At 34.7% G+C, this 25,472-nt stretch overlaps 1 protein-coding gene across 6 annotated transcripts in view; it reads left to right on the forward strand.

Moving 5' to 3' along the window:
• The window catches only part of LOC129739360 (microtubule-associated protein tau), a 148,102-nt gene that overhangs the window by 108,970 nt on the left and 13,660 nt on the right, over positions 1–25,472 (forward strand). Inside the window, exons 7-11 of one of the 6 annotated variants that reach the window (XR_008735835.1) lie at positions 5,132–5,317; positions 8,286–8,324; positions 16,107–16,262; positions 16,788–16,947; positions 18,692–19,938. Coding sequence is in view for 5 of the 6 variants with exons in the window: in XM_055730767.1 (XP_055586742.1) it covers positions 5,132–5,317; positions 8,286–8,324; positions 16,107–16,262; positions 17,328–17,441 (495 nt within the window). In the remaining variant the exon portion in view is untranslated. Of the gene's footprint in view, positions 1–5,131; positions 5,318–8,285; positions 8,325–16,106; positions 16,263–16,787; positions 16,948–17,327; positions 19,939–25,472 lie in introns of those variants that run through there. The other 5 variants (XM_055730768.1, XM_055730769.1, XM_055730767.1 and 2 more) reach the window with 5 other exon arrangements.

Below are 25,472 nucleotides of genomic sequence, written 5' to 3' on the forward strand. Positions count from 1 at the left end.
GCAGTAAAAGTCTTAATCAAAAATACGACGGTTGAGAACGTCAATACTTACAAATATCTCGGAGTAAATATTGACCGTTCGTTAAGTTTTCGATCCCACGCGAGAATGATTAGCATGAAAACCATAGAAAGACTAAACATGTTGAAGATCATCACGGGCTTTAATAAGAATTCACACCCACAAAGTTTATTGTTAGTTTTCAAAGCTCTACTAAGAAATGGACTAGAGTACTGTGTTTCAACTTTGAACAACACAGCAAACACTTACCAACAACAGCTCCAGGTAGTTCTGAATAAAGCTCTAAGAAAAGTAACTGGTTGTAGCAGGACTACACCAATTAATACTTTGCTTGCTATATCAGCAGAAGAGCCATGGAAAATAAGAAGCGAATACCTTGCCAAAAAAGAAATAGCTAAAAATGTTGCTTTTCGAAACACAGTTTATAGTCAACTACTTGAGACCTCCACCAAAAACTGGAACGAAAAACAGCTCATATATGGAGAATGGAACATATATGGAGAAAAAATATTTGGAATACCGACACATATTTGATAAAATAAGTCCCCTGCTCAGAAATTTCCATACAGATGAATACGTAACGATATCAACCGACATTGGACCAGAAAAATTAGTTAAAGACAAAAATAGTACTCAAGTCATGAAACAAACTGCTTTGTTTACTATGAACAGTAAATACCGGAATAGATCACCCATATATAGGGGAGAATGAGGATACTTGATCCCTGGGGATACTTGATTCCTTAGCTATATCTCGAAACTGGAATGTCTTACAAAGATCAAATGTTCTAGAAAAATGTGCCAAAATGAGCAAAATAACAATGCTTGTAGTTTAAAAATTTTAACAAAATAATTGTTTGAGTAATTGAACTTTGTTTGAAAAATTTCACAAAATGTAACTTGAAGATCTTTTTTCATCACTTTAAAACTTTCCTTACATGGGAAAATTATGAAAAAAATATTTGTTACAATGTATCAATCGTTCGAGCGTAAAATGAACTTCATAATGCCATATTTTCAAAGCAATGAAAAACTCTCAACTTTTTTCAGAAAAAGTTTTCTAAAATGTTGATTATGGGTACAATTGATCCCCTTGAGTTGGGTATAATTGATCCCCCTTCCGAACGGCATATTCTTCTTCTGAATTGATCGTTATGATTGCTGATTACGAAATTACTAATATTTATCCAAAAACTAATATTTATCAAACAATTGTCTGCAGAAAAGAGGAAAAATAATTAATTTTCTCTAAATTATAAAAAATAGCGCCTTTAAGTATGCAGTGTTATTAGCGTTGAGACAAAGTTATAGAATTTTCTTCTTATGTCTGCTATAAATTGTAAAATGAGAACAAACATGACCAAAATAGTCAATTAACATTCTATCTTGGGGTTTTGTTTGATTTTTATACAAGGATTAGGGCGGATGCATTCAAACAGGGTGACAAATGTGAGATCGGTATATATGTACAGCTCTCAAATACAAAAATAGCCATTAAATTGAATAATGAAACTTCCATTATGACCGCTGAACACCTTGCCATTGATAAAGCTACAAAAATAGTCGAAGAAAACAAAATCCCAAATGCTGTTATTTATACAGACTCCAAATCCTCTTGTATGATATTACAAAGCAGTCAAACAAATCAATTTCGATGCGGAATTGCTCAAGACATTTTGAACAGATGTTCAAAGTACAATATAGCTCTACAATGGATCCCAAGCCATGTCGGCCTCAGTGGTAATGAAGTTGCAGATGTACTAGCAAACAGAGGAGCTAACACTGAACAAGGTATAGATAACCCAATACTTCTCAAAGATGCTTTTAATCTATTTAAAAACGCTAAGGAGGAAGTAACAAAAAAATGGTACACTGACTATGCACTCTTGGAAAACAAGGGAAAAAAGTTTTTCCAAGTACAAGACGAATTCAATACCGAACCGTGGTTTAAGAATATACCACTCGATGGAGCTGAAATAAAGATGCTTAACCGAATTATGGCTGGACATTAGACTGCCCCAAATTTGTATGAGAAATTTCAAGCTTATAAAATTTTATGCGCTACAGGCTCAAATTGATCCTAGGCCTAGTACAAGGTCTCATGCCAAATTTGGACCAGATCGGATCACGGGAAGGGGTCGCTCAACGAGCCTAAAGTTTGTATGGGATTTTGAGACATTTTGTTCGGGAGAAGCATGAAAATCCAGTTTTTAATGAATAACTTTGATCGCCTCCGGTCGATTTCTTTTGAAAACGGTTTTTCTCAAAGCCTAAACTATGACAAATATTTCATTCCAAGAATGCATTTCAATTCGATCTATGACAAAAAAGTTATTAGACTTCAAAAATGGGGTAACTTTTTTTCAGGGTGATATTCATAACTGTTAATGCTGCGTCAAAATGTTCGAAGCACTGTCGCTCATTAATAGTGATGAATATCACCCTGAAAAAATTTACCCTATTTTTTAAGTCTAATAACTTTTTTATCTTAACTCGAATTGAAATGCAGTTTTGGAATGAAATATTTGTCAAAGGTTAGGCTTTGAGAAAAACCATTTTCAAAATAAATCGGCCGAAGGGGACCAAAGTTATTCATTAAAAACTGGATTTTCATGTTTCTCCCGAACAAAATGTCTCAAAATCCCATACAAACTTTAGGCTCGTTGAGCGACCCCTTCCCGTGATCCGATCTGGCCCAAATTTGGCATGAGACCTTGTGCTAGGCCTGGGATCAATTTAAGCCTGCAGCGTTTAACTTTTTCAAATGTCGGGTCATTTGGGGCACTCTACTGGACATGATTATTCGAAGTACTGGTTACACATTATGAAAATCGAAGATGAAGGAAATTGTAATATCTGTGATAAGCCAGATAATGCAGAACATCTGATATTATTTTGCCCCCGATTTAATAGAGTTAGAAGTAACTACACATTCGATGGAAAATATGGAAATATTATTGACATACTATTTAAAGCAAAAAAAATATTGACCAACTGAAAGAAACAGTAAGTTTCAAAAAAACTGCCAAAATCCATATCTAATTAAACCAAACAAAGATGGCTGTGAGGACTGGACACCAAGTTCGTCGCCACTACCATATCGGTCTAGTTTGGAAGGAAGCCTTTAGACCTTTAAAAAACGGATACTATGAAAAACAAAACTGATAAACCAAGCCCACATCGTTAACATGAACCGACAGTCAAATGACTTTAAACGATATACTGGACATATGGTCAGAGATACCGGTCCATAATACATCAGCAGACCCCTGCTGAAACCAGAAAGAAGAAGAAGAAGAAGAAGGTTTTGCTCACAGCAGAAATCGGTTGCTGCTGTTTAGGTCGCCGAAAGAAAACGTAAGTTTTAACCTCTTCAAACCACGTTAATCTTACAATCTTCATTAATGGTAACTGTTTGATCAGCAGTTGTTGAAAAGTACAGCTTACAGAAGCTTAAGAACATTAAAAAACATTAAAAAGACGAAATATAAACCCCCTCTAAAGGAGAGGTTGGGAAAAAACGACTATAAATCGGCAAATATGTAACTGTGTTTAATATTTGTAACAGTTGAAATATCTCAATTTCAGCAAATAATATATTCAAATATAGCTATGAGATAGTCTTAACGTGATTAAAATCTTAGGAAAACTTGTTGAAATATGTAAAAACTACAAGCGAAAAAGTACTAAAAATTTAGTATATCAACCCCTGTGGTTATGCAATCTTGGAAAAAAACTGTTGAAGAACAATAATTTTTTTCGTAGAATAAAAGTTGTTTCGCGGAGTTGATGGTGTCAGACTTAATAAAGTCATTGGGTCATTGGGTCGCCTGAAGGAGATTAGCGTTCCAAAAATTGATCCTAAAGATACAAAGAACAAATTTCGTCGAAATTGCAGTGTGCTGTCGGAATTTTCAAAACATTTAATACACTGTAAAACGGGGGAGTTTTTCTGTTTTCACTCTATTCTTATCGAAAACTAGCTGACCCGGTAAACTTCGTTTTACCTTCTTATGTATAAATTGTAATAAATGTTAAATTTCATCTACACGTCCTTAACTTCATCGTGCTTGCGAATCGATTTTTATGGAAATTGTAACAAAATTGTATGGCTTGTGTCCCATTTAAAGTTGAATTTGTATTGGGACCACCTTCCATAAAAAGTGAGATTCTTGAAACTATTATACAAACCATCTCTGACCCGAAAAACCCTCGGATACCAAATTTCACTTTATTCCGACCAACCATTCATACGCGATGGTGTTACAAAGAAAACGCCTCCATTTTTATATATAAGAATGTGAAGAAGAGATAATTTTGTATGGGAACCCCCCTTTCATAAAAAGTGAGATTCTTGAAACTATTATAAAAATTATCTTTGACTCCAAAAACCCTCGGATACCAAATTTTACTTAATTCCGACCGACCGTTTATATGTGATGGTGTTACAAAGAAAACGCCTCCATTTTTATATTTAAAATTACTGTTTTAAAGCATAAGAAGTTGTAGAAAAAACAAATGGTTGTAGTAGGAAATATTCAACAAACAAGTGTACCGAAAAGGAGGCTGGAGAAAAATTTAAGAAAGTTAGTTCAAGAATGAATTAACGTGAACAATCAAAACTTGTCTACAACTTTAGGAAAGAAAAGATTAATCACTGTCTATAATATAGCAAAATTTAGAAAACAAACTTATTTAGTTTGAGGGTGGTCAAAAAAAGGACCAGAGGATGGTCGAATGGTCGATGGTCGAGAAACGAGGTTTAAATCTTTTAACATTGCAACAAACAACGATATGTTTCGATAGAAAAAGCCTTGATTTTCAGAATGAACAGATAAAGCAGTCGAAAATTGTAGTATGTACATTTTTATTTCAGAAAATAGCATAGCCGCACTTCCCAAAGCGGTCCAAAATAGGTCCGCTACCCTATAGACAATATGGAAGTGAAAAAATTTGGATTTGCTCCTAAAATGTATTTATACTGTTCATTTTAAATCGTGCCTAAAAATAATGGGACACCCTATAACTTACATTATCATTATATTAGATTCTTTTGCTCTTTCAATCGGGTTGTTACTAATCATGCGTTTCCATTTCACATGCTCCGGTCCAGATCATCTCCAATAAACTGCAGTGGAACGCCCGATCCAAGATTGGTTCCCTGGAGAATGCCAATCACAAGCCTGGCGGCGGTGACAAAAAGATCGAAACGCTCAAAACTGACTTCAAGGATCGGGCCCATTCGAAGGTGGGCTCGAAGGACAATCTCGGCTACACCCCGGGGGGCGGAGATATCAAGGTAATGACAAGGCGAACCCAATATCGGTCTTTCGTTCTGCTCGGCCAGGAGGAAAACAGGTGGAACCTTGTTTATTGAGGTGGTTTTCTTCTTCGCCTTCTTGGCACTGTTTTCCCGTATCCTCTTTTCTGAAGTGTGAATGTTTGAATGATTAGAAGAAAGAAAAAAAAAGTTTTCGAAATGCAGGGTAGCAGAGGCATAGATTATATCACTAAAAGTTAACACGATTGAGAACAATCGACGGAATTTATAATCCTCGAACCGATTGGCTTTCGAAACGAGACATCGGGAACGGAGATTTATTTCATTTGCTGTTTCAGTTTTGTTTGTTTTTCCATTTTTGTTTCGAGTTGTCAAGCGAAATACAGCGTGTCGTAACAATCTCTATTAGTTCATCAGGGAATCATTATAACCAACCGTATCAAAGAATGTATAGGTGAAGGCAGGGCTATCCCGGTCCAACTTCTCCTAGATTATGAGATGTTGTGGGGTAAAGTTGGAGTACGTTAATAAGTTTTTTAATGCTCTTTTGGCTCTTTTCAACACCTATAAAAAATACTTCTTCTAACTACTCTATCCATATTTACTAATTTTCAATTCTAATAAATTTCCTTCATGAATACGTTTTCACTGAAATGGAGGAATTAAAATTTACGAAATCAGATTCAGAACTCACATTCAAAATTCTAATTCAGAATTCAAACTCAAATTCAAAATTCAAATTCTATAGAAATCAAATCCAGAAATCAGATTCAGAAATAAGATGCAAATATCTGATTCTTCGAACAATAATTGAAAATTCAGATTCTTTAGATTCAGAGAATCAGAAATCAGATTTTCAGGATTGAAGTTTTCGTAATTTAGACTTTCAGAATTCCACCTCATTTAATAAAATTGTCAGGACTGACTTTCATAGAGTTAAGATTCTAAATTCGGATTTCGAATTTTGATTTTGAAATCAGATTTCGAATTAAAATTTCATATTTAGTTTCCGAGTCGAGATTCTGAAATTAGATTCTTAATTTAAATTTTAAATTTAGTTTTCGAATTATTTTTATTCTGATTCTGGAATCAGATTATGAATTCAGAATAATTCAGATTAATATTTTGAAATGGAATTCAGATTCAGAATTCAGGTTCCAAATTTTGATTCAAAATTCAGAAAAGCAGTTCAATACTCAGATTTCGGACTGATAGTTCTGATATAGATGTTATCAACTTACGGTTGCCATGGACCGAGTCAATTTTATGAATTATGTTCATCAAGTTATGTCGTAAGACGAAATACTTTGAAAATAACAATTTACTATTTCAAGAAGGATCGAGCAGAATATTTCGAGTCATGTTTTTAAATATTTTGAATTATTTTAATACCTACTGAAGTATACGATAATATGCCTTTTTTATTTATCGAAGGATTTCTGTTTCAAAATATAGGAGTTTCATAATTTTGGAAAACGCAGCTTAGAAATATTCCATATATTTTTTAGCTCTGAACAATACCATTAAGAGGTAAATAGGATAATCAATAGATAATCAAATCACTGTTCAGAAGTTCCTTCAACCGTAGTAAATAATTTCAATCGTTGATGTTTCTTTAGATTGCAGAAGATTGTGACTTCCACTTTTCTCGTTACTAAAATTATCGAAAAAGTGTTAGGTTGGTTTTACCCCTGAATGTATGCACCACCAGTAGTCATCTATCGAATCTAACTTCTTTCCAGTTATTTAATGTCTGATTTCCATTGTTGTTTAGTTTCCTGAAAATCTTCATCAAAACCTAATCGGCCGTTGCGACCGAATTGGAATGAAATATTACGAAAAATGTCCTGAATTCTAATGTCCTGAAGATTATCTCGTACTACGGAAACATAAATTTATGTTTCCTTCAATATTTCTACTACTTTTCTTAAAGTTAATGAAATTTCTATCAACATGATGAATACATTATGAATACCTCAACAATTTAGCACTACATGTTAATTGCGTCGAACACACGGCATGAACTAGGGTGAGTTGTACTGAGTTTCGACGTTGTTCCGCTTTTTTCGATGGAGCAACGCAGACCAAGAATAACTCACTCTGTAGAAGCTGAAATTAATTGAAGTAGGTTCTATGTTTCGGATAGCAGCATGTGCAGATATCGTATTTGCCAGAGTCGCTATTTAAGCTCATCCACTGCATGCGTTATTTTCATTGCCTATCAGAACAAACAGAACCACCAAAATTCATCCCACACTCATCACTTAAACATTGTACTAATCGACCAGACATTCCTACATAGTGCGCCCTGCATACTTTCAGAGATTTTGGAACGAATTGGTCTCAAATCACTCGAAACAGTTGGTACACCAGAATTAGCATATTAGATAGCCACCTTCACTGGCTTGGTCGAGCTCTTGGCGGAAAGCAGTTATTCTTGAATTTGGTTCGCCTCATAAAGTATCGTCAATCAAGCAACGAACGCAAGACTCTCGTACTTATTTCGGAATATTTACGATGATGTCACCCATAAAATAGGATGTTCGTTGTTGTGGTGACGACAAATGGTGCGTTCCGGTTCTGGGCCAATAAGTTGACGATACCTCCTGGTATATACGCACCCCGAACTAAACAAAGTAGAAAAAAGTACCCAGAAATATTGCCTACATTTTCGTCCATTAGCTCCAGAACTGCGGTTAGGTTGCGACCATGAAGAGTTGAGCCGTGTCATCATTTGTCTGAGAAGTTTAAGTAGGTACCGAAATACCTCTCCTTGTTGCAGTTCAGTTGACAAGCAATTTTTTTTCTGCATTTGCGTGGGTGATTTTCTTCCTCCTAAAGCTGAACTGATTGTACCAAATCATTCAACATCATCATCCTGTCGTATTTACCTTTTCATCCATTCATTTAATAAATTAACTTAATCCACATATTATATTATTGTCGTTATACTTATCATACCGCCTGTCTTGAATATTTTCGTAAGCCTGGAAGTGCCGTCATTGTTGAGCCTAAACGCAGAGTCGTAAGTAACTTTTGCTGCAATTTAAGTAAATCTTAGTGAAAATTGAGGTACTTTTTGAACTGAGCAGAAATCGCCATAAATTACCCCTTGATCACAACGTTAGCTGCAAAACATTTAGTTGAACCCAAAACCCAAAGTGTTGATGTTGTAGTTGTATTTGCTTTGGTATAATATATGTATGCTGTTCAGTTTGCCTTTATTTAGTGTCTTTGAAATACCGTGGAGTCGGAAGCTCACGTGCTGTTTCAACAATGGTCGCACCGCTATGCTTTTCCGCAAACAAACGAGCTGCCTCTAAGTAACTACAAGCTTTCCGCTATTGTTGATCAAGCGAACAACCACCTGTACATAGGAAGTCACTCGCCCAACACAATCACCGTAGATGGATGCCTGATCCATCATAAGATTATGTCACCTTCTCACATACCGTGTTTTGCAATTTGAAAATTCATACTTCATTCCATTTGCCCAAATATGTTACCATACAACATTTGACCAATGTTTCGTGTCAAGTTAAAATAGAAATCTTTTTTTGAAACGGCTAAGTTTTAAGTTTTTCTACCATGGTCTTAATACTTTTTGAGGAGAGAGAACAATAATAAGAATGGGAAGTATGAAAACAAAAAATAAATAGATGTAGATCGATAGCTTTAAGGAAGAGGTAAATTTCGGACCCAAAGGGAGTCTAATAAATTTGATCTGACGACAAGACGACCTTACACGACCAAGCAATAGGCTCAATGTCATGATAACCCTGGCCGTAGGAACACAAATTGCTGCCAAAAATAAGAAAACGATAGAGTACCCCGTCTAAGGAATTATGATAGGACATGAGACGGGAAAATATGTATGTATGAATGTATTTATGGATACCCCATCGGTAGCAAGGTCCAGCCAATTTCTGTGAGGCTTGGCCTTCGAATTGCCTCTAGGGCTTCCACGGCCGATAGTTCGTCGAGGGAAGGAAACCAACCTTCAGAGACCTACAATGGTTGGCAATCCACTCCGCTTGCAATAGTCTCTTCAGATTATCCCCAGATGCATTCCCTCTGGTATATTTAGTACATTTAGTTATTTTATACAATTAAACTCATCTTACCTGTGAGCAACTTATGGGATTCCAACCCAAAAGTTTTATTGCCGATACCGGGAATCGAACCCAGTACGCCTGGGTTACCAGACTTGCGCCAGCCTATCCTCTAGACCACATCAGCGCTCTAGGACATGAGACGGGAAAATATACGAATAAAATCCCGACTCAGGTCCAACCTATTAAACCAGGGTTTAAGGCTTACCTTTTGGATCATCGACCCAACTCATACTCGTTCCATTTGAACTGCCAGTTGACAAGGGAATTTCTCCTAACCAAAAAAAAAAAAAAACTCGCTGAAGACGCATCTCAACGCAGATCTCACGCAGATACGTGTCGCCATCCGTCGCCTCCACCTTTGCCAGAGAATCTTACCCTTTTCATTACCCATTATAAAGCAATGGGAGGGGACTCGAACAAAGGTGAAGGCAAAACAACGTCTTGATAAAGGACGAACACGAAATTATTGCGACACATTCAACAGGGCATAACTTTTTTACCATTGGGTAAAAATCAACCAAATTTTGCACACTTTCTCATTGATGTGTATTGTTTACATGCTGTCAAACTCAAAGTCTTGTTTTTCGATTCAACGAAAATGGAGGTGAACTAACGCAAGTCGAGAAAACGAATTCTTTCCAAACACCTGGAATTTTCTGACTGTCACCCCGGCAGTTGGGAAAAATATTGAACGTTCACCATTCAACCGTCTCCAGAGTGTTGAAGCGGTTCCAGGAGCAGTTGACGTTGAACCACGGCAAAGGAGCTGGAAGAAAACCGCGACGAGAACAAAAAGACGGAGGGAAAGGTGAAGCGGATGATTTAAGCAAATCCCAACGTCTCAAGCCATGATTTGTCTAAAAAGATTAGCATGCCGCAGAGCTACGTCCAGAATCCAAAGGAGAGAGCTGGACTACATACATACAAGGTAGAGAACTTCCCAAATCGCGATGAGCGGCAACAATCGACGGCTAAAACTCGGGCACGGAAGCTCTACGAGAAGATGCAGACAAATTATGGCTGCTGTGTGATGGACGACGAAACGTATATGAAAGCCGATTTTAAGCAAATTTCGGGATTGAAGTTTTTCACCGGAAAGAGCAAGCTCAATGTGGATGACAAATATAAGAAGAAGAAAATGTCGAAGTTCACCTCTAAATATCTCGTTTGGCAGGACATCTGCTCTTGCGGACTGAGGAGTGAGTCTTCCGTGACAAAAGGCACAGTAATTGGCGAGATCTACAAATCTGAGTGCCTCGGGAAGCGCCTTTTTCCGTTCTTGCAGCAGCACGACAAAGCTCCGCTATTTTAACCAGATTTGGCATCATGCCACTATTCTAAAAGTGTCCTGGAGTGGTATGAGGCCAATTCTGTCCATTTTCTTTCAAAGGACATGAACCTGCCAAACTGTCCAGTTTGGCCCGGTGGAGCAATACTAGGCAATAATGAAGCGGGAACTTCGGAAGAGGAAGAAGACAGTCAAAGACGAGAAGGAAATGTTATTAAAATGAAAAAAAAAAACTGAGAAACTGGTACCGGATGACACTGTAAAGACTTTGATGGAGGACGTCAAGCGAAATAGCGTTCAATTTTGCACTCAAGGCTCCATCGACTAATTTTTTTCTTATTTTTTAAGTATATGTATGTATAAAACTACCCTGATATTCTGGTTTGATTTTAAACATTATAAGAAAATTGGCATGACATTTTCGGTGTGGCAATAATTTCGTGTTCGCCCTTTAAAGTACTCAGAATATCCTGTATCTTCCCGATAAAATACGGTGAGTGCTTTCCTGGTCTTATCGAACGCTTCAAAAGAGCTGAGACTATCCGTTACAATATACATAGTTGTGTTCAACTGGCTACGCTTCAAGTACCCAATGGATAGCCGCCAACTCAGCGATATACCCCGAGGTATAACAAAAAAGAAGCCCCTTCGAAAATATTTAAAAATAAATGACAAAAAGGGGTCAAAATTTTTGTTTCTCAAGCCCGTCAACCGAAATTCGCTGGTTTCCCACCAGGTGGTCAACGAGAAACCTAATAAACATGGTAATTTCCGAAATTTTGAAAGTGTCCGTCTTACCGGACTTTCCCAAGTCAAATAGAAATAAATGCTTACTCTTAATTTCTTTTGCACTTATCATAGTTTTAGCATAAAAACTTCGCAAATCTAGTTTCCTGGACACCGTGAGGGTTGAGAATTCAACTGGGAGTGGTTATGCGATAATATACCACCTACTGAGGAACTTATTCCTTGCGTTTGCTTGAAGGTGCTTCATAGGAAGCTGGAAATTCTTTCCAATACAGACCAGTTCAATTTTGGCAACACGCTCGATCATATTGTGTTGCCAAAATCGAACGGTTTTTTTCTATTTTTTTTTACTTATTTCTGCAAAAAAACTATTATTTTTAGGCAATTTATGACCCTTTTTAGTCATGTTTTTTAAATTTTTTATCATGTTTTCGATGGATTTTGCACTTTTCTTGTTTAGTTTACAATGTTAAATATTTGTTTTATCACACTTTCTAATTTTGTCATCCTCCATCATTTTTAAGTTGTTTTTTGTCATTTGAGCCTTTTGTTTGTATTTGTTTTTTATTTATCTGAAATGTTCATATGTTTTGAAATTTATTAGTACTTTATTTTTTTTTTTATTTTGGTTTTGTTGTTGTATTTTATCACCATTTAAGAACGTAATAACGTAAATCTTCATCTGACCGTAAGTTGCGGCAAACCCGAAGCAAACGACCATGTGCTCGCCCGGCTAAAATCCCGAGTCGATGGGTGGTGATCAGTGATGTCAACCTTCCGGATTTAGTCTGGATCTTCCAGACTTTTTGAACTTCTGCCAGACATTTTTTCAGGCTTCCAGACTTCCAGACATTTAACATATCTTCCAGAAAAATTCCAGACTTTTAGGTCAGGACATAAAATGTTCTAAGAAACCAGGGACCGAAAACAGCACGAACACAGTAAGTGCAACACAATTTGATGACACGGCACATCCGAAACGAAACTGTGCTGTGTCTGTGTTGATCTTCTTTTGTTGCGTGTCGGCCGCAACACAGCACAGTACTGCATGCGACACAAAATCCGACACAGTTGTCGACACAATGTGTTCGTGTCCCGGTCCCGAAACGATGTGATTTTAATTGTTGCAAATCTGCCAGCAGGCGAACTGGATGGATTTTTTTCGTTTGCTTTCAAGCTTCTTTCTCGACACAATGTGAGTGAAGAACTTCGCCATGTAAAATACGGAGAAATGCTGTCCAATCAAGCCCGACGGGTTAAAATAGCCTTGCTCGTAAAACACACTGTGTTGCGTGCTAAGCACAACTGTGTTGTTCTCGACACGACACAACTGGGAACTGTGTCGTGTTGATTTGATGCAGCACAACACAATTGAAGTGCTGTGCCAAACCGAAGTGTCGCACACGAAAATTTATGTGTCAGCACTCCAGGATTTGTGTTGCACGATATGTACTGTGCTGTGTTTGTGTTTTTTGTCGGTCCCTGTAAGAAACTACGGAAATTCAAAATTTTCATGGTATAATATTATAGGAAATGATATGAAATTATGAATTATACATTCAGGAGTGTTTGAAACCTGTAATTAATGGCAAAAGGTTCGAAGATATATGTTAAATTGAGAGTCACACAAAACACGTAACAAAACACAAACACGATAGTAACAGGAACAAACGATTCGTGGCTATCTGCAACATTCAGAACTGGCGACCAAAAAAAAAAAGGTCACCACTTTGAAAAGTAAAGCTATCCAGACATTTCCAAACATTTCCAGAATTTTTTTCAAAATCTTCCAGACCTTTTCGAAAAACAGTTGACAACACTGGTGGTGATAGAGTAACAAGAGAGATATACATGGATATACATGGTATTTTGATATTAAGCAGCAGCAGTTGATCGGTGGAGCTCGAAATGTACGCTCGTGTCGGTTGATTCCATCACGTTCACCGTGGTGAAATTGGCTAACTCGCCGTTGTACTGAAGTGGAGATGGCGGATTCAAGTCCTGCCGGTGAGCCGTTGTATCTTTTTCGAAAAAATCATGATATTTACGGCTTATGTTCTTTCTTTCTTTGATACTTCATGTTTCTCTGATACTTTCCATCACCTTCGAAAATTCGTAATAACGTATTTATGGTGTTTGTCTAAATAATATTAGTCCTTTTATAGCAAAATCTAAAGGATAATGTCGTTCCAAAAAAAACCATTCGATTTTTGCACATGTGCCAAAATGGAATTGCCAAAAACGAACGAATCTGCACAACTTTTCTGAACAAATCAACACTTTAAAGTTTTTATTTGTATAAAATTCAAGCTTTTCTTGCAGGATTTTAAAGTGAATCGCATGATTGTTGCTTATTTGTTACTTAATGAAACGAATGGTAAATAATCTTACCAAAAGAATTTGTACTTTTTTCCCATATTTCAGCAGTTGTCAGAACTTTTTTTTTTCTGTCAGAGCCTTAATAATCTGATACATTTCCAAAATGTCATTATGTATAACATGATAATAAATCAATAAAACGATAACACTTTCAATAAGAAACGAATACAGTGTTTGAACGATGCAAGTTGGAACCCTCATATTAAGCTAGGGGCTACCGTTGCATGATGTTGCAAATTTGAAATCCCATTATATCCGAGAAAAAACAAAAACAAATCATCAAATTGTATCTATTATGTGAATAACTTTACTGAGAATACAAAAATATTTTTTCCGTGTAAAAAAAATCTCAATGTGAATTAGACTACACACAAAATTTCCGAGGCCGAAAATTAGCAAAATTTTGCTCAAATTTGACCAGCTAAAATCTTAGCAATCAATTTAGCAATTTATTTTTACTAAAATTTTAGCAAAATAACAAAATGTGTCCTGACTGAATGTTTACTTGTTTTCAAGCAAACAAAAACCTTTATTTGCTAAAATTTTAGCAAAATTTATTTTTCTAACGTTTGCTCGAATTTGAGTGAAATCCAAAATTAAATTAAGGGTTTTCATTTTCAAAAAATTTAAAAGTGAGATTTGATTTTTTTTTATCTTCTTTTTTATTATCGTTCGCATCACTCCGCGGGTTTCCAAAAGTGTATTCCATCATCGCGTTCTATTATCTTCACCACTGAAATCTGAAAAACAGAAATAATTAAGTTTAGTGCATTTCATATTTAGAAGAATAAAAATAAAACTATAATAGGTTACCTGATAGTAAAAACACTGACCACCAAACAGGTCAACAACACACACAACCCGGCGGAACCACTACTGCTGCTTCCGGGTTCGGTTTTGCGCTTCACAATTTCTCCTCCTTTCTCGGTATCGCGTACCGGTATGTGCAGCGTTAGAATTCCGCTATTTTTACACTAGTTACCGAACCGGTAACCGTTCCGCTTGAGGAAGAATGGCTACTTCTGCAGCATTCCCTCCCACGAGATGCTGTTGATCCTGGAAAAGTTCGGAAACCTGATTAGTCGATGCCGATTTGAGGATCTGCATGAATTGAAGGTATCGGAAGCTTTCTAAATTTTCTCTATTTTTCCTTTTAATTGCATCTACCACTATTGTATGTACTACCAGTACTACTTACCAAATCCAAATTCTAACCAAACGACGAAAAACTGAGGAGCAGAACAAAAATGTTTCACCCGCGCGCGGTGCAAAATGAAAACAAGAATAATCTAACAGGTTCCCGCCTGTGTCGCCTTTCTAAAATTTGAGCACTTAAAGAACGCGGTTTGGGCACAGGCTAAAAGTTTGAGTCCATGCTACTATAAATGCTAAAATTAGTAGTAAATTGGTTAATTTTACTCAAATTGAGCAAAAGTCACGACAATTTGGGAAAGTGCTAACTCGACAGTAAACAAAATTTTTTGCTAATGGAAAGTAACAGCTCATTTTTGCTAAGTGGAGCCTCGAAAGTTTTGTGTGTAGGCCAAAAATCTGAAAAATAAGGCTTTTTCAATATTCCATATTTTTCAGATTCAATTTGGTCTTTAATCACTGAAAGTCTTTTTTTTTATTTAACGTGATCTTGAAGTTAGAAATAATATTTCCATCAATATAAAGTTATGTAAAGTTATAAAGCTTTTTGAGAAATTTAGAACGGTTTTTATTAATTTTTGCAAATTTGTTACTTTATGAAACGAATGGTAAAGAAATACTGTTGTTATCAATTATTTGTTTTCAAATATTTGCAGCTCTTAAAATTCATTCAATTCAGATTTGTGGGTCATTTATTGGACGACTTCGTTATTAGATATTAACATAACAAGATATCAATAGGACAATTAAAAATGATAGGATATTAATGACTGTTCTCAATTGTTTTTCTAAAATCTTGACTTCATTATCACTGTGAATCAAAGCTCATGTGCTTCATAATGCGTTATTAAATTAATCTCACCAGCACCCTGCATCATCCCTTCGCTTCACATTCACTGGGGATCACCACCACATCGCCCCTTTCTTGAAGGCGCATTATGTATAACGAATAAATCTGTACTAAACTCTACTGTATGGAAAACAAAATAAATATCTGATCAATCTGTGAACCATAGTGAACCAAATTTACTAATTCGTGGAAAAACGATTTGTAAAAACTTGATAATCTCTCACAATTTCCCTGTTAAAATTTCAAAACGTGCTGATTGTGGTTTCATCGTTTCAGATTGTCAATCAAAAACTGGACATCAAAGCGGAAAGCAAGGTTGGCTCGCTAGAGAATGTTAAGCACAAGCCGGGTGGCGGCAACAAGAAGATCTTCGATGACAAGGAATATCTGCGGCAAATTGACCATCCGGTTGCACTCACACCACCGACCCAGGTAAAGTCCGGTTCACGGGAATTTCTCCTGTACTGAGCCTATCGATGTTGACGAGAAAAATCTCACTTCCCATCACAGAATTAAATTCTTTAATTCAGAGTAATAGCGCTGGAAGAGTTGTATCTTTTCCTATAGCTTTCGGTTTTTGTCGCCTCGTTGTTGCCATTTTGTTGATGCGTCTTTTGTGCTTCCCCTAGAAGTTGTACGTAGCAAAGCTCTGCTATTGTGACTTTGTCTCAACGAAGTAGATTCTCTTCAAAATTTCTAAATAAAATAAATTATCCCAAATTTAACAAAATTTTTAGCTAGAAACTCTGATTAGCTTACAACAATTGGGTAGGACATCGGTATGATAAACTATTCGGAGTAGATTTTCTAAACCATGTAGAATCGTCTTTCATCAGATTCATCCAATCCTCACAATCATCAGAATTCATCAGAATCTGCTTAAATAACCCACACAATTTCACGCAGTTTCTGATTTGGCATTGTTTTGCTTTCAATTTTTTCGGTTTTATTTCCTAGGAATACTTGTACAAATTTTATTAGGTTACTAGTCTACATATATCCTTCAATCAAGACTTTTGAATTCGAGACAGATCTACGACTTAAGCCTCTACTCTTAAGATAACCATTGAGATTTCCGAGTAACGTACCTTTCTCTCTGTTGTGACATGCGGCGACTGTAAGTCTTTCCTCACTTCGAGATTCGTTTGAAAGTGTGATTTTAGTTTTGTGTTTTTCCTTTGGTTTTGTCGAAAGATTACTCTTATTCATCATAAACATATGTAGACCAATCACCATCACATTGATTTCCAAATCAGCTAGTTGATCACATTTCGTTTCACTGCCTTCCTTAGATTTGAAAGAATAAAAATAGCAAAAATTGTAGTAGGCGCGGTAAAAACAACTGTTACCAGCAAACCAAAACAAGCAATTCAGGTTGCTATGATTTTGCGAACAGAAGTTATCTGAAAAGTAATCTTAGAAATGTTTGCTTAAGCCTTCCTTTAGTTTTTTTTTTCGTATTTCAAAATTGTGATTACCTTATTCTGAACTCCACAGAGTCCACACCCAGAAGAAGAAGATGACAGCAACAGCATTATCGGAGCCAGCGCAGACTTTGACAGTGCACAGCCTACCACTACTACTGCTGAAAATAGCGCTACAGCAATTTGAACTAAATAATCACCACCAGCTTTTCTACACCCCAGTAATGCGTAAAACATTCCACCATATTTCATAGATTGCTTCGATTCACCTGACAGCGAATACCAAAAAGAATGATAAAAAAATTGTATACATGAACTTGCCATACCTTAAAGAAAAATTGTCATAAATTGAAAATAATGCATAAAAATTTGAAAATTGAAGTGATATCGGCGAGTCAGATTTGATTTATGGTAATGATTCCTTTGCAGCGAACACCGCGTGGTTTTTGGATTGACTAAAAGAAACTTGGTAAAAAATACATAGCTAGATGTAGGCTTGGATTAGTTAGAAAAAATTTTGTTTAAAAATTTCACTCAAAATTTTATAGCACGACATAATTTTGTATCCGAATTATATGGAATAATAATTCAAATAGTAGCATCTCACGCCTTAAATCAACTAGGTATGTTGAATACGTACAAAAGCTGCACAAACCTCAAACACGATCAATGATTTCTTGTATATTTGCGTATTGTTTTACTATGATTCCAAACACTCTGTTTGCGGGTAGAGTTTTGTAGATCTTTATTTTTATGAAATAATTAATTTTCCCTTCTGAACTCTCAAACATATTACTGATCTTGGGCATAGAAATTTCGTTCAGACGTTTTACTTTGTTTCAAAATACAAATTTTAGCTACCGATTCATCGTCATTCCAATACGAAATATAAGATGTTTTTATATTGAACCTTTTTTCGATAAATTTCCGTTTTTAATTTCTAATGGAGTCTTACCCTTAAAAAATAAATACGCGTTTATCATTTACTGGTTTGAGTTCATTTTTATAATGTGAGTTTTTCTAAGTCACACGCAAATAAAATAAAGCTGTCAACGCACTTAGTCACGCCACATCCATCATACGACACTTTAATCCTTAGTAGGTACATACATTGTATATGTATATGTAGTTCAAATCTACACCCACGTACCAAATTCGTTAGCCAATGCCGTAGGACCATTCTCGAACAATTCACAAAACTCATTTCATTCTTGTCGGTTTCTTTTATTATAATTATTGAGATGATTAAATTGTATGTGTTGTTTTTCTTCCGCAGGGTTATTGTTAACTTGTGTTATTTGAGCTTCTGTTGAAAAAAAAAATGATAATTTCAATGTGTTCCTATTAAATTATGTTTAAAAAAGCTTACGTGAATTTTTTTTATACATTTTTTGCGTTTTTTATTTATATTTTTTTAAACAATTTTTTTTTTTTTAGTCTCCGGTTCCCGAATTCGACACAAATTCATATTATTAAGCCAGACATGATCTGCGACTAGTGAACTTGTAACAAAAACAAAATGATGCCAATATACAAACAAAAAGAAATGAAGTGAATAAAAAACAACTTACACAAAATTTATATACATACCTAAATGAAGAAACTAAAAAATGTGTAGTATCTACTGAACTTGGTCGGTCCTGTTGATTAGTTTTAAGTTTACTCGTTGAGTAAGTCAGTTTCGATTGGTACTGTCACATGTTCACTTGGAAATAAAACAGAATTTTTTTCAAACAAAAAATCCAAACTTTGTTGATTATGTAGTGTGCACGTTAAAGTTTAATGGCGTTGATTTACGATTGATTGGTTGAAAATTCACGCTTACATTGTTAAAATTAGAATATCTTCTAAGAGTCAACAAAAAAATATAAAACCTTTAACTCGTGTTTATTTATAAACAACCTCGAAAATCATCCGCACTCCTTTATCGTTGGTCATGATTAGTTAAGTCGAAAACAAGTTGATGAAAGAATAAATTAAAAACCCCAGACCCAAGACACATTTGGGGCTTTTCCGTAGGAATGTATGTAGATTAAAGCGTCTTTTTAAGTTATAAATGTCACACCCTCGATAAATAAAAAAATGTAAGCTTTGTTTCGTTTTCAACCATAGTTTGTGCAAACAGTATTGCGCGCAATTATGAGTACATTGTAGGCTGCTAGATTTGCGACTTTCTATTAGAGTGTTTTCTAGTCGGATGATATGTTTTGTACTCCTTTTTTTATCCTAACACAAAGACAAACAAACAAAAAAGAAACCAACCGACCGATTTGATTTTCCTTTTTCAGCCGACAAGTTGTATTTCATAAATATGATTGACGAGAAAGGTGAAATGAAATTAGCATCTCATGAAAACGAGCGGATTTTCGTATCTTTCGCATACTAAGCTTAAAATTTAATAAATGATTAATTTTGTGATAACTGATACTGTAATCACTTCAGAACAAAATAATCATCGAGAAATAAATACAGAGTATTAAACATCTGCTAGTTATCAGACACTAATCGAAATTTGAATCTTTCTAATGATTGGCCATAAGTATAGAATCTGGGTGAAAAAATATAGAAAAAATCCAAACATTATAAGGAACATCTACACATAAATGTAACATTTACAGATGAAATTGATTATTACAGTCTTCATGGATGATTGAGAGAAATAAAGTATATAAATGAGAAAAGTACCACTCCTCTATTAGCTTAGTTTTAGTTTTAAATGTTTGTTCTTAATTATTCATTTGACGACACTTTTAATCCGAGTGATATTACGTTTATCTATTGAAACATGTAAAAACAATTATAGGAAGCTGACATCACATTGAACATTCTATTTTTTCAACTAAATCTGTCTGTTACTTGATTAATTTATCATTATTCTATTGAGGATATCTTACTGCTTGAACCTTTTATTTTATGGAAGTTTGTAGAATTGATACAAATTACAGATAAGATCTTACCAAATTATGAAGAAATGTTTCACAAACCCTCTTAAAGCCACAACTGAAAAAAAACTTTGCATCTATAATATTTACCGAACTATAACCATTATTGTGATCATCAAACAACTACCGCTTATACAAAAATGGTTCATCTTCTCAAATGAGTCACTGTTTTTTTTTTAAAATTTATTATACTTTAACGTAACTCTCTGTTTTGAAATTTGTTCACTTGAAGAAATATTACCACTGATCACACTGACATGACACTAAGAGTAAAAATTCAACCATTTTCTGTCTAATTTTTTTTTGTCAGATTTTGCAGGTACGCAATACCGACGGCAGGTGGCGAATCTGAAAAATTTGACAAAACATACCCTGTAGGAATAATGTACCTGTTTAGTCCAATTTGATCTGTTGGAAAAACGAAATCGAGTGTCCAGTCAGTATGGTCAGTGATATTACTTTTACTATCTGATTTTGCTGTCAAAGAAAATACGGCCGATATCTTGAAGCACAGCCAACTATGCATATTAGTGTGCTTAGTGGGTCATGTCGAATTTTGAAAACCGACCATAAAGCCTTGATCACACTGACATGACACTTAGAACAAAAATTCAACCATTTTCTGTCTAATTTTTTTGTCAGATTTTGCAGGTACGCAATACCGACGGCAGATGGCGAACCTGAAAAATTTGACAAAAAATGCCCTGTATGAAAAATGTAGGGGAGAGTGGGGTATCGTGGGCCATGGGGAAACGTGGGCCACTTTTAATATCTCAGATGTGTGTTGAGATAAAAAAAGTCAAACCAAATGTCATCGTTGTCGCTTTGCGTGAGCATATATTCCTATATGTTGTTGACTGAAATAGGCATCATATGCTTCTTTTATTTATCAAGCTAAAAAAGTTAGAAAAATTTACTTACATAATTAAAAAAACACTTGCTAATTTCATTGATGGGGAACCTAAAGTGCGTAACAAAAATATGCTCATACGCTTATGATCTTAGTTTTTCATGATCTTTCACGTGGAAAAGGAATTTTTGATGCAACATCAATAAGTCACACAAACGCAACCAATTTGCAAATCATAGCTTGTGAGGAATCGTGGGCCACACATCTAGAATCACCTATATTTTTATGTTTTTATACACATTCAGAACTTAAAATACGTTTTCCCTATCTGTAAAGTTTTCTTATGCCAAATGAAGAGTTATGAAAAATATTTTGTCCATTCTATATAAGGAATTTTGCCAAAACGTTCGCGAGCCAGGTTTTTGAATCTATTCGATCATACACAGCTCTCTTTTTTATTTCATCGTCTGAAATTGCTTCTAAATAACGGAATGAATTATGAAATCACAGTTTTGGGTCAACTCATAAACTTTGCATGTTATTTGGTCAATTTGGATTTAGTGGCCCACGATTCCCCACCATTTTTCAAAATCCAAAAAATATTGATTTTTTCAATAATCAGAATGTGGAGAAAATAACTAATTAAAAATTAAAAAAAAATACCTTATGATACCTTGAAAATGTAGAAAACCATATCATTTTTTATTTTCATTTTATATTTTATAATAAAGAAGTTATGGAACAACGAAAAAATGCACTGATCCATTTTAATGCAATAAACAATATCTGGCTTTTCAAACACAGCTAAAAGTAATATGAAATGGGCTTTTCCTCGATTTAAAATCTAAATTTGGTGATATTTTTGCCTAGGTGTGACCTTTTTCCTGTGCGATTTGAATAAAAATACTAACAAATTGACATTTCATTACAGAAATATGAACATTTTTAGATCATTTATCAAATTTTTAACATAGACAGAAGAAAATATTACATTGCTGGATTTCAACAAAGAGGGACGGCGATGAAAACGTCTTTTGAATTCTCATTTTTTTTTGGTTCAGATCCGGAATCCGACGCAAAAAAACGTCTCGATGAGCCTAAAGAATCATTCTTAAATCGGAACTCCTTCTCAAAAGAGTCGAATAACTCGATGGGTAAGAATAATTTTAATTTTTGCTAGTATACAAGAATGCATACACAGAGCTTTCATATGAGGTTAAGCGCAATGGCCTACCTGTTATTATTTATTTTGATGCTAAATAACTTGGAATGCATCAATCGTCGGAATCTGATATTACATCCTAAAAATGAATAAAAGATGAAAATAAAGAAATCTAGAAATTTCATCTTATTTTTAATTATAATCGTCAAGTTTTGCATCTGTTAAATTTGATATTTTGAAAATTTTGTTAATTATTATTATTTTCTGTCATTTCTAATATTACTAATTTTGTTATTTGGTCGATTTAGTCAATTTTGTAATTTTTGTAACTTTTGTCATTTTTGTAATTTTTGTAACTTTTGTCATTTTTGTCATTTTTATCATTTTTTTTTCATTTTTGCCATTTTTATCATTTATATTATTTTTGTAATTTTTGTAATTTTTATTATTTTTGTAATTTTTGTCATTTTTGTCATTTTTGTCATTTTTGTCATTTTTGTCATTTTTGTCATTTTTGTCATTTTTGTCATTTTTGTCATTTTTGTCATTTTTGTCATTTTTGTCATTTTTGTCATTTTTGTCATTTTTGTCATTTTTGTCATTTTTGTCATTTTTGTCATTTTTGTCATTTTTGTCATTTTTGTCATTTTTGTCATTTTTGTCATTTTTGTCATTTTTGTCATTTTTGTCATTTTTGTCATTTTTGTCATTTTTGTCATTTTTGTCATTTTTGTCATTTTTGTGATTTTTGTCATTTTTGTCATTTTTGTCATTTTTGTAATTTTTGTCATTTTTGTCATTTTTGTCATTTTTGTCATTTTTGTCATTTTTGTCATTTTTGTCATTTTTGTCATTTTTGTCATTTTTGTCATTTTTGTCATTTTTGTCATTTTTGTGATTTTTGTCATTTTTGTAATTTTTGTCATTTTTGTAATTTTTGTCATTTTTGTAATTTTTGTCATTTTTGTAATTTTCGTCTTTTTGGCATTTTTATCATTTTTGTCAATTTTGCCATTTTCAGTGAAAAGTAATGGACCACTCTAGCGCAAAATAAGGTCTTGGATAGAGATGTACCGAATAGTGGTATTCGGCGAACGGCCGAATACCAAATATTGACCTTTTCAACTATTCGGCCAAACGAATATTCGGTCGAGTATTCTGTTGAGTTTTCATTAGAAATACTTCTATTATTACTGCTTTTTCTAAAAGAAATCTTCTATTTCTGCTATCTTAATGTCCCTCATGTTTTATGTCGATTATTTACAACCAGATGTATCTTTTATAGTAGAGGTTTATTTGATTTTCAAAACGTCACCTTTAGCTGAAAGGACTTTTCGCATCTAAAATGTTTATCTCAAAAGAGAATGGATTCCAGTGAAATCTGGGGCAAAACATGTCAAAACAGGTGTTAATTTATTTGAAATTGCATTTTTATATCAAACTAGCTGATCCCATACGAACTCCGTTTCGCTTTCAACTTGGAATATGTCATGAACAGATTGTATGAAAGTCAATTGCCAAGGATTTTCCAGATGCACTTCCGAATTCATTTTTAGGTATTAATTACAAAAATATTGAACGATCGCTTTTTCTGTCGTCTGCTATTAAATTTGAAGTCAGAATTCAATTGACCGTGCCAAAAAAAACCCTTGTAAAATTTCGACTGGATCGTTGCATAACAACGCAATTATTGCCAAAAAGCTAAACCCCTTTCGGTGACCTCTTATACAATTTTTGATATCTGAACTCGTTTGCCCTTCACTCAAAACTCCTTGGTGCAAATTTTCCACTCAATCCATTGTATAATAATGTCAATATGGCAAAAATATCGAAAAATTAATTTATATGGGCGACCCCTTTCGTCGACCTCTGGCAGAACATTTGACATCTGAAATCGATTGCCCGTCCCTGAAAACTATCGTGTGCAAATTTTCATCCACATCCGATGTATAATAACGACGATATTATACATATATAATATGGACGACCCCTTTTGCCGGTCCTATACACTGAGTTTAATACCTGAAATCCATTGCTCGTCTCTCAAAACTCTCGTGTACCAATTTTCATTTGAATCCGATGTTTAATAACGACAATATCGCTTCAACAGTGAATAGTTAATATGGACGACCCCTTTGGCCGACCCCTGATTTTAGTTTGGATAAATGAAATCAGTTGTTTATCCCTAATAACTCCTATGTGCAAATTTTCATCTAAATCCGATGTATAAAAACGTCAATATTACTAAGATATTGAAAAGTTAATATAGACGACCCCTTTTGCCGGCCCCTTACACTGAATTTGATACCTCAAATCGATTGCACGTCACTCAAAACTATCGTGTACCAATTTTCATCTAAATACGATGTATAATAACGTCAATATCGCAAAAACAGCGAACAATTAATATGGACGACCCCTTTGGCTGACCCTTTACACAAAATTTGAAACCTAAAATCGATTGCTCGTCTTTCAAAACCCCCATACGCAAATTTTCAACACGATCCGATGAAAAGTAACGTCATTATCGCGAAAACAATATTTGTCTTCTATGAACGACCCCCTTCATAAGGGGTCATCCGAAAATCTAAAAACATTTTTTATCATTCCTGGTCCTTATGAGCATCCATGCCAAATTTCAGCTCTCTAGCTCTTAAGACGGCTGAGTCTATAGAGGACAAACAAACAAACAAACATACAGAAATTGCTTTTTATATATATAGATTAGATGAATGTCTAATTTTTGCTAGATGTCATCAAAATAGTTGCCGAAAAGAACGCCACGTATCCACACGGCGGGGTTTAAACGATTTTTTTTAAAACTTGTAGAAAAAAGGGAAAATTTGAACAGAAAATATGCATTATTCTCAAACATACAAGAGGAAAAGAAATAAAATTACTTGAAATTTAAAGTTTTCATCGAATTACAACAGCAGGGTTCAAATCGTATCTAACGAATAAATTTACTCCAAAAAATCGTTTAATGACAGGAAATTTCAAATTTTTTTTAGAGATATTTTTTTTTTGTATTCAGCAAAAATCTCATATTGTCGTCGGTTTGCCATAAAATTAGGAAGAGAGCTTATCTCCCTCATCAAATAAAAAATCTATCCCGATCGCACGATCGAGAATCCGATCACCAGCACATTCGTGCCTATTATTACTAGCTAGGTAGATAGCATCGTTGGATATCAGCTTAAAAAGCAAGTGAAGCAGGATGCTTCAAGTCAGTAGCCAATAAAGTGCCATAGAGTTTACATCTGA

This window comes from Uranotaenia lowii, chromosome 1 (assembly GCF_029784155.1).
Source record: "Uranotaenia lowii strain MFRU-FL chromosome 1, ASM2978415v1, whole genome shotgun sequence".
Taxonomy (NCBI): Eukaryota; Metazoa; Arthropoda; class Insecta; order Diptera; family Culicidae; genus Uranotaenia; species Uranotaenia lowii.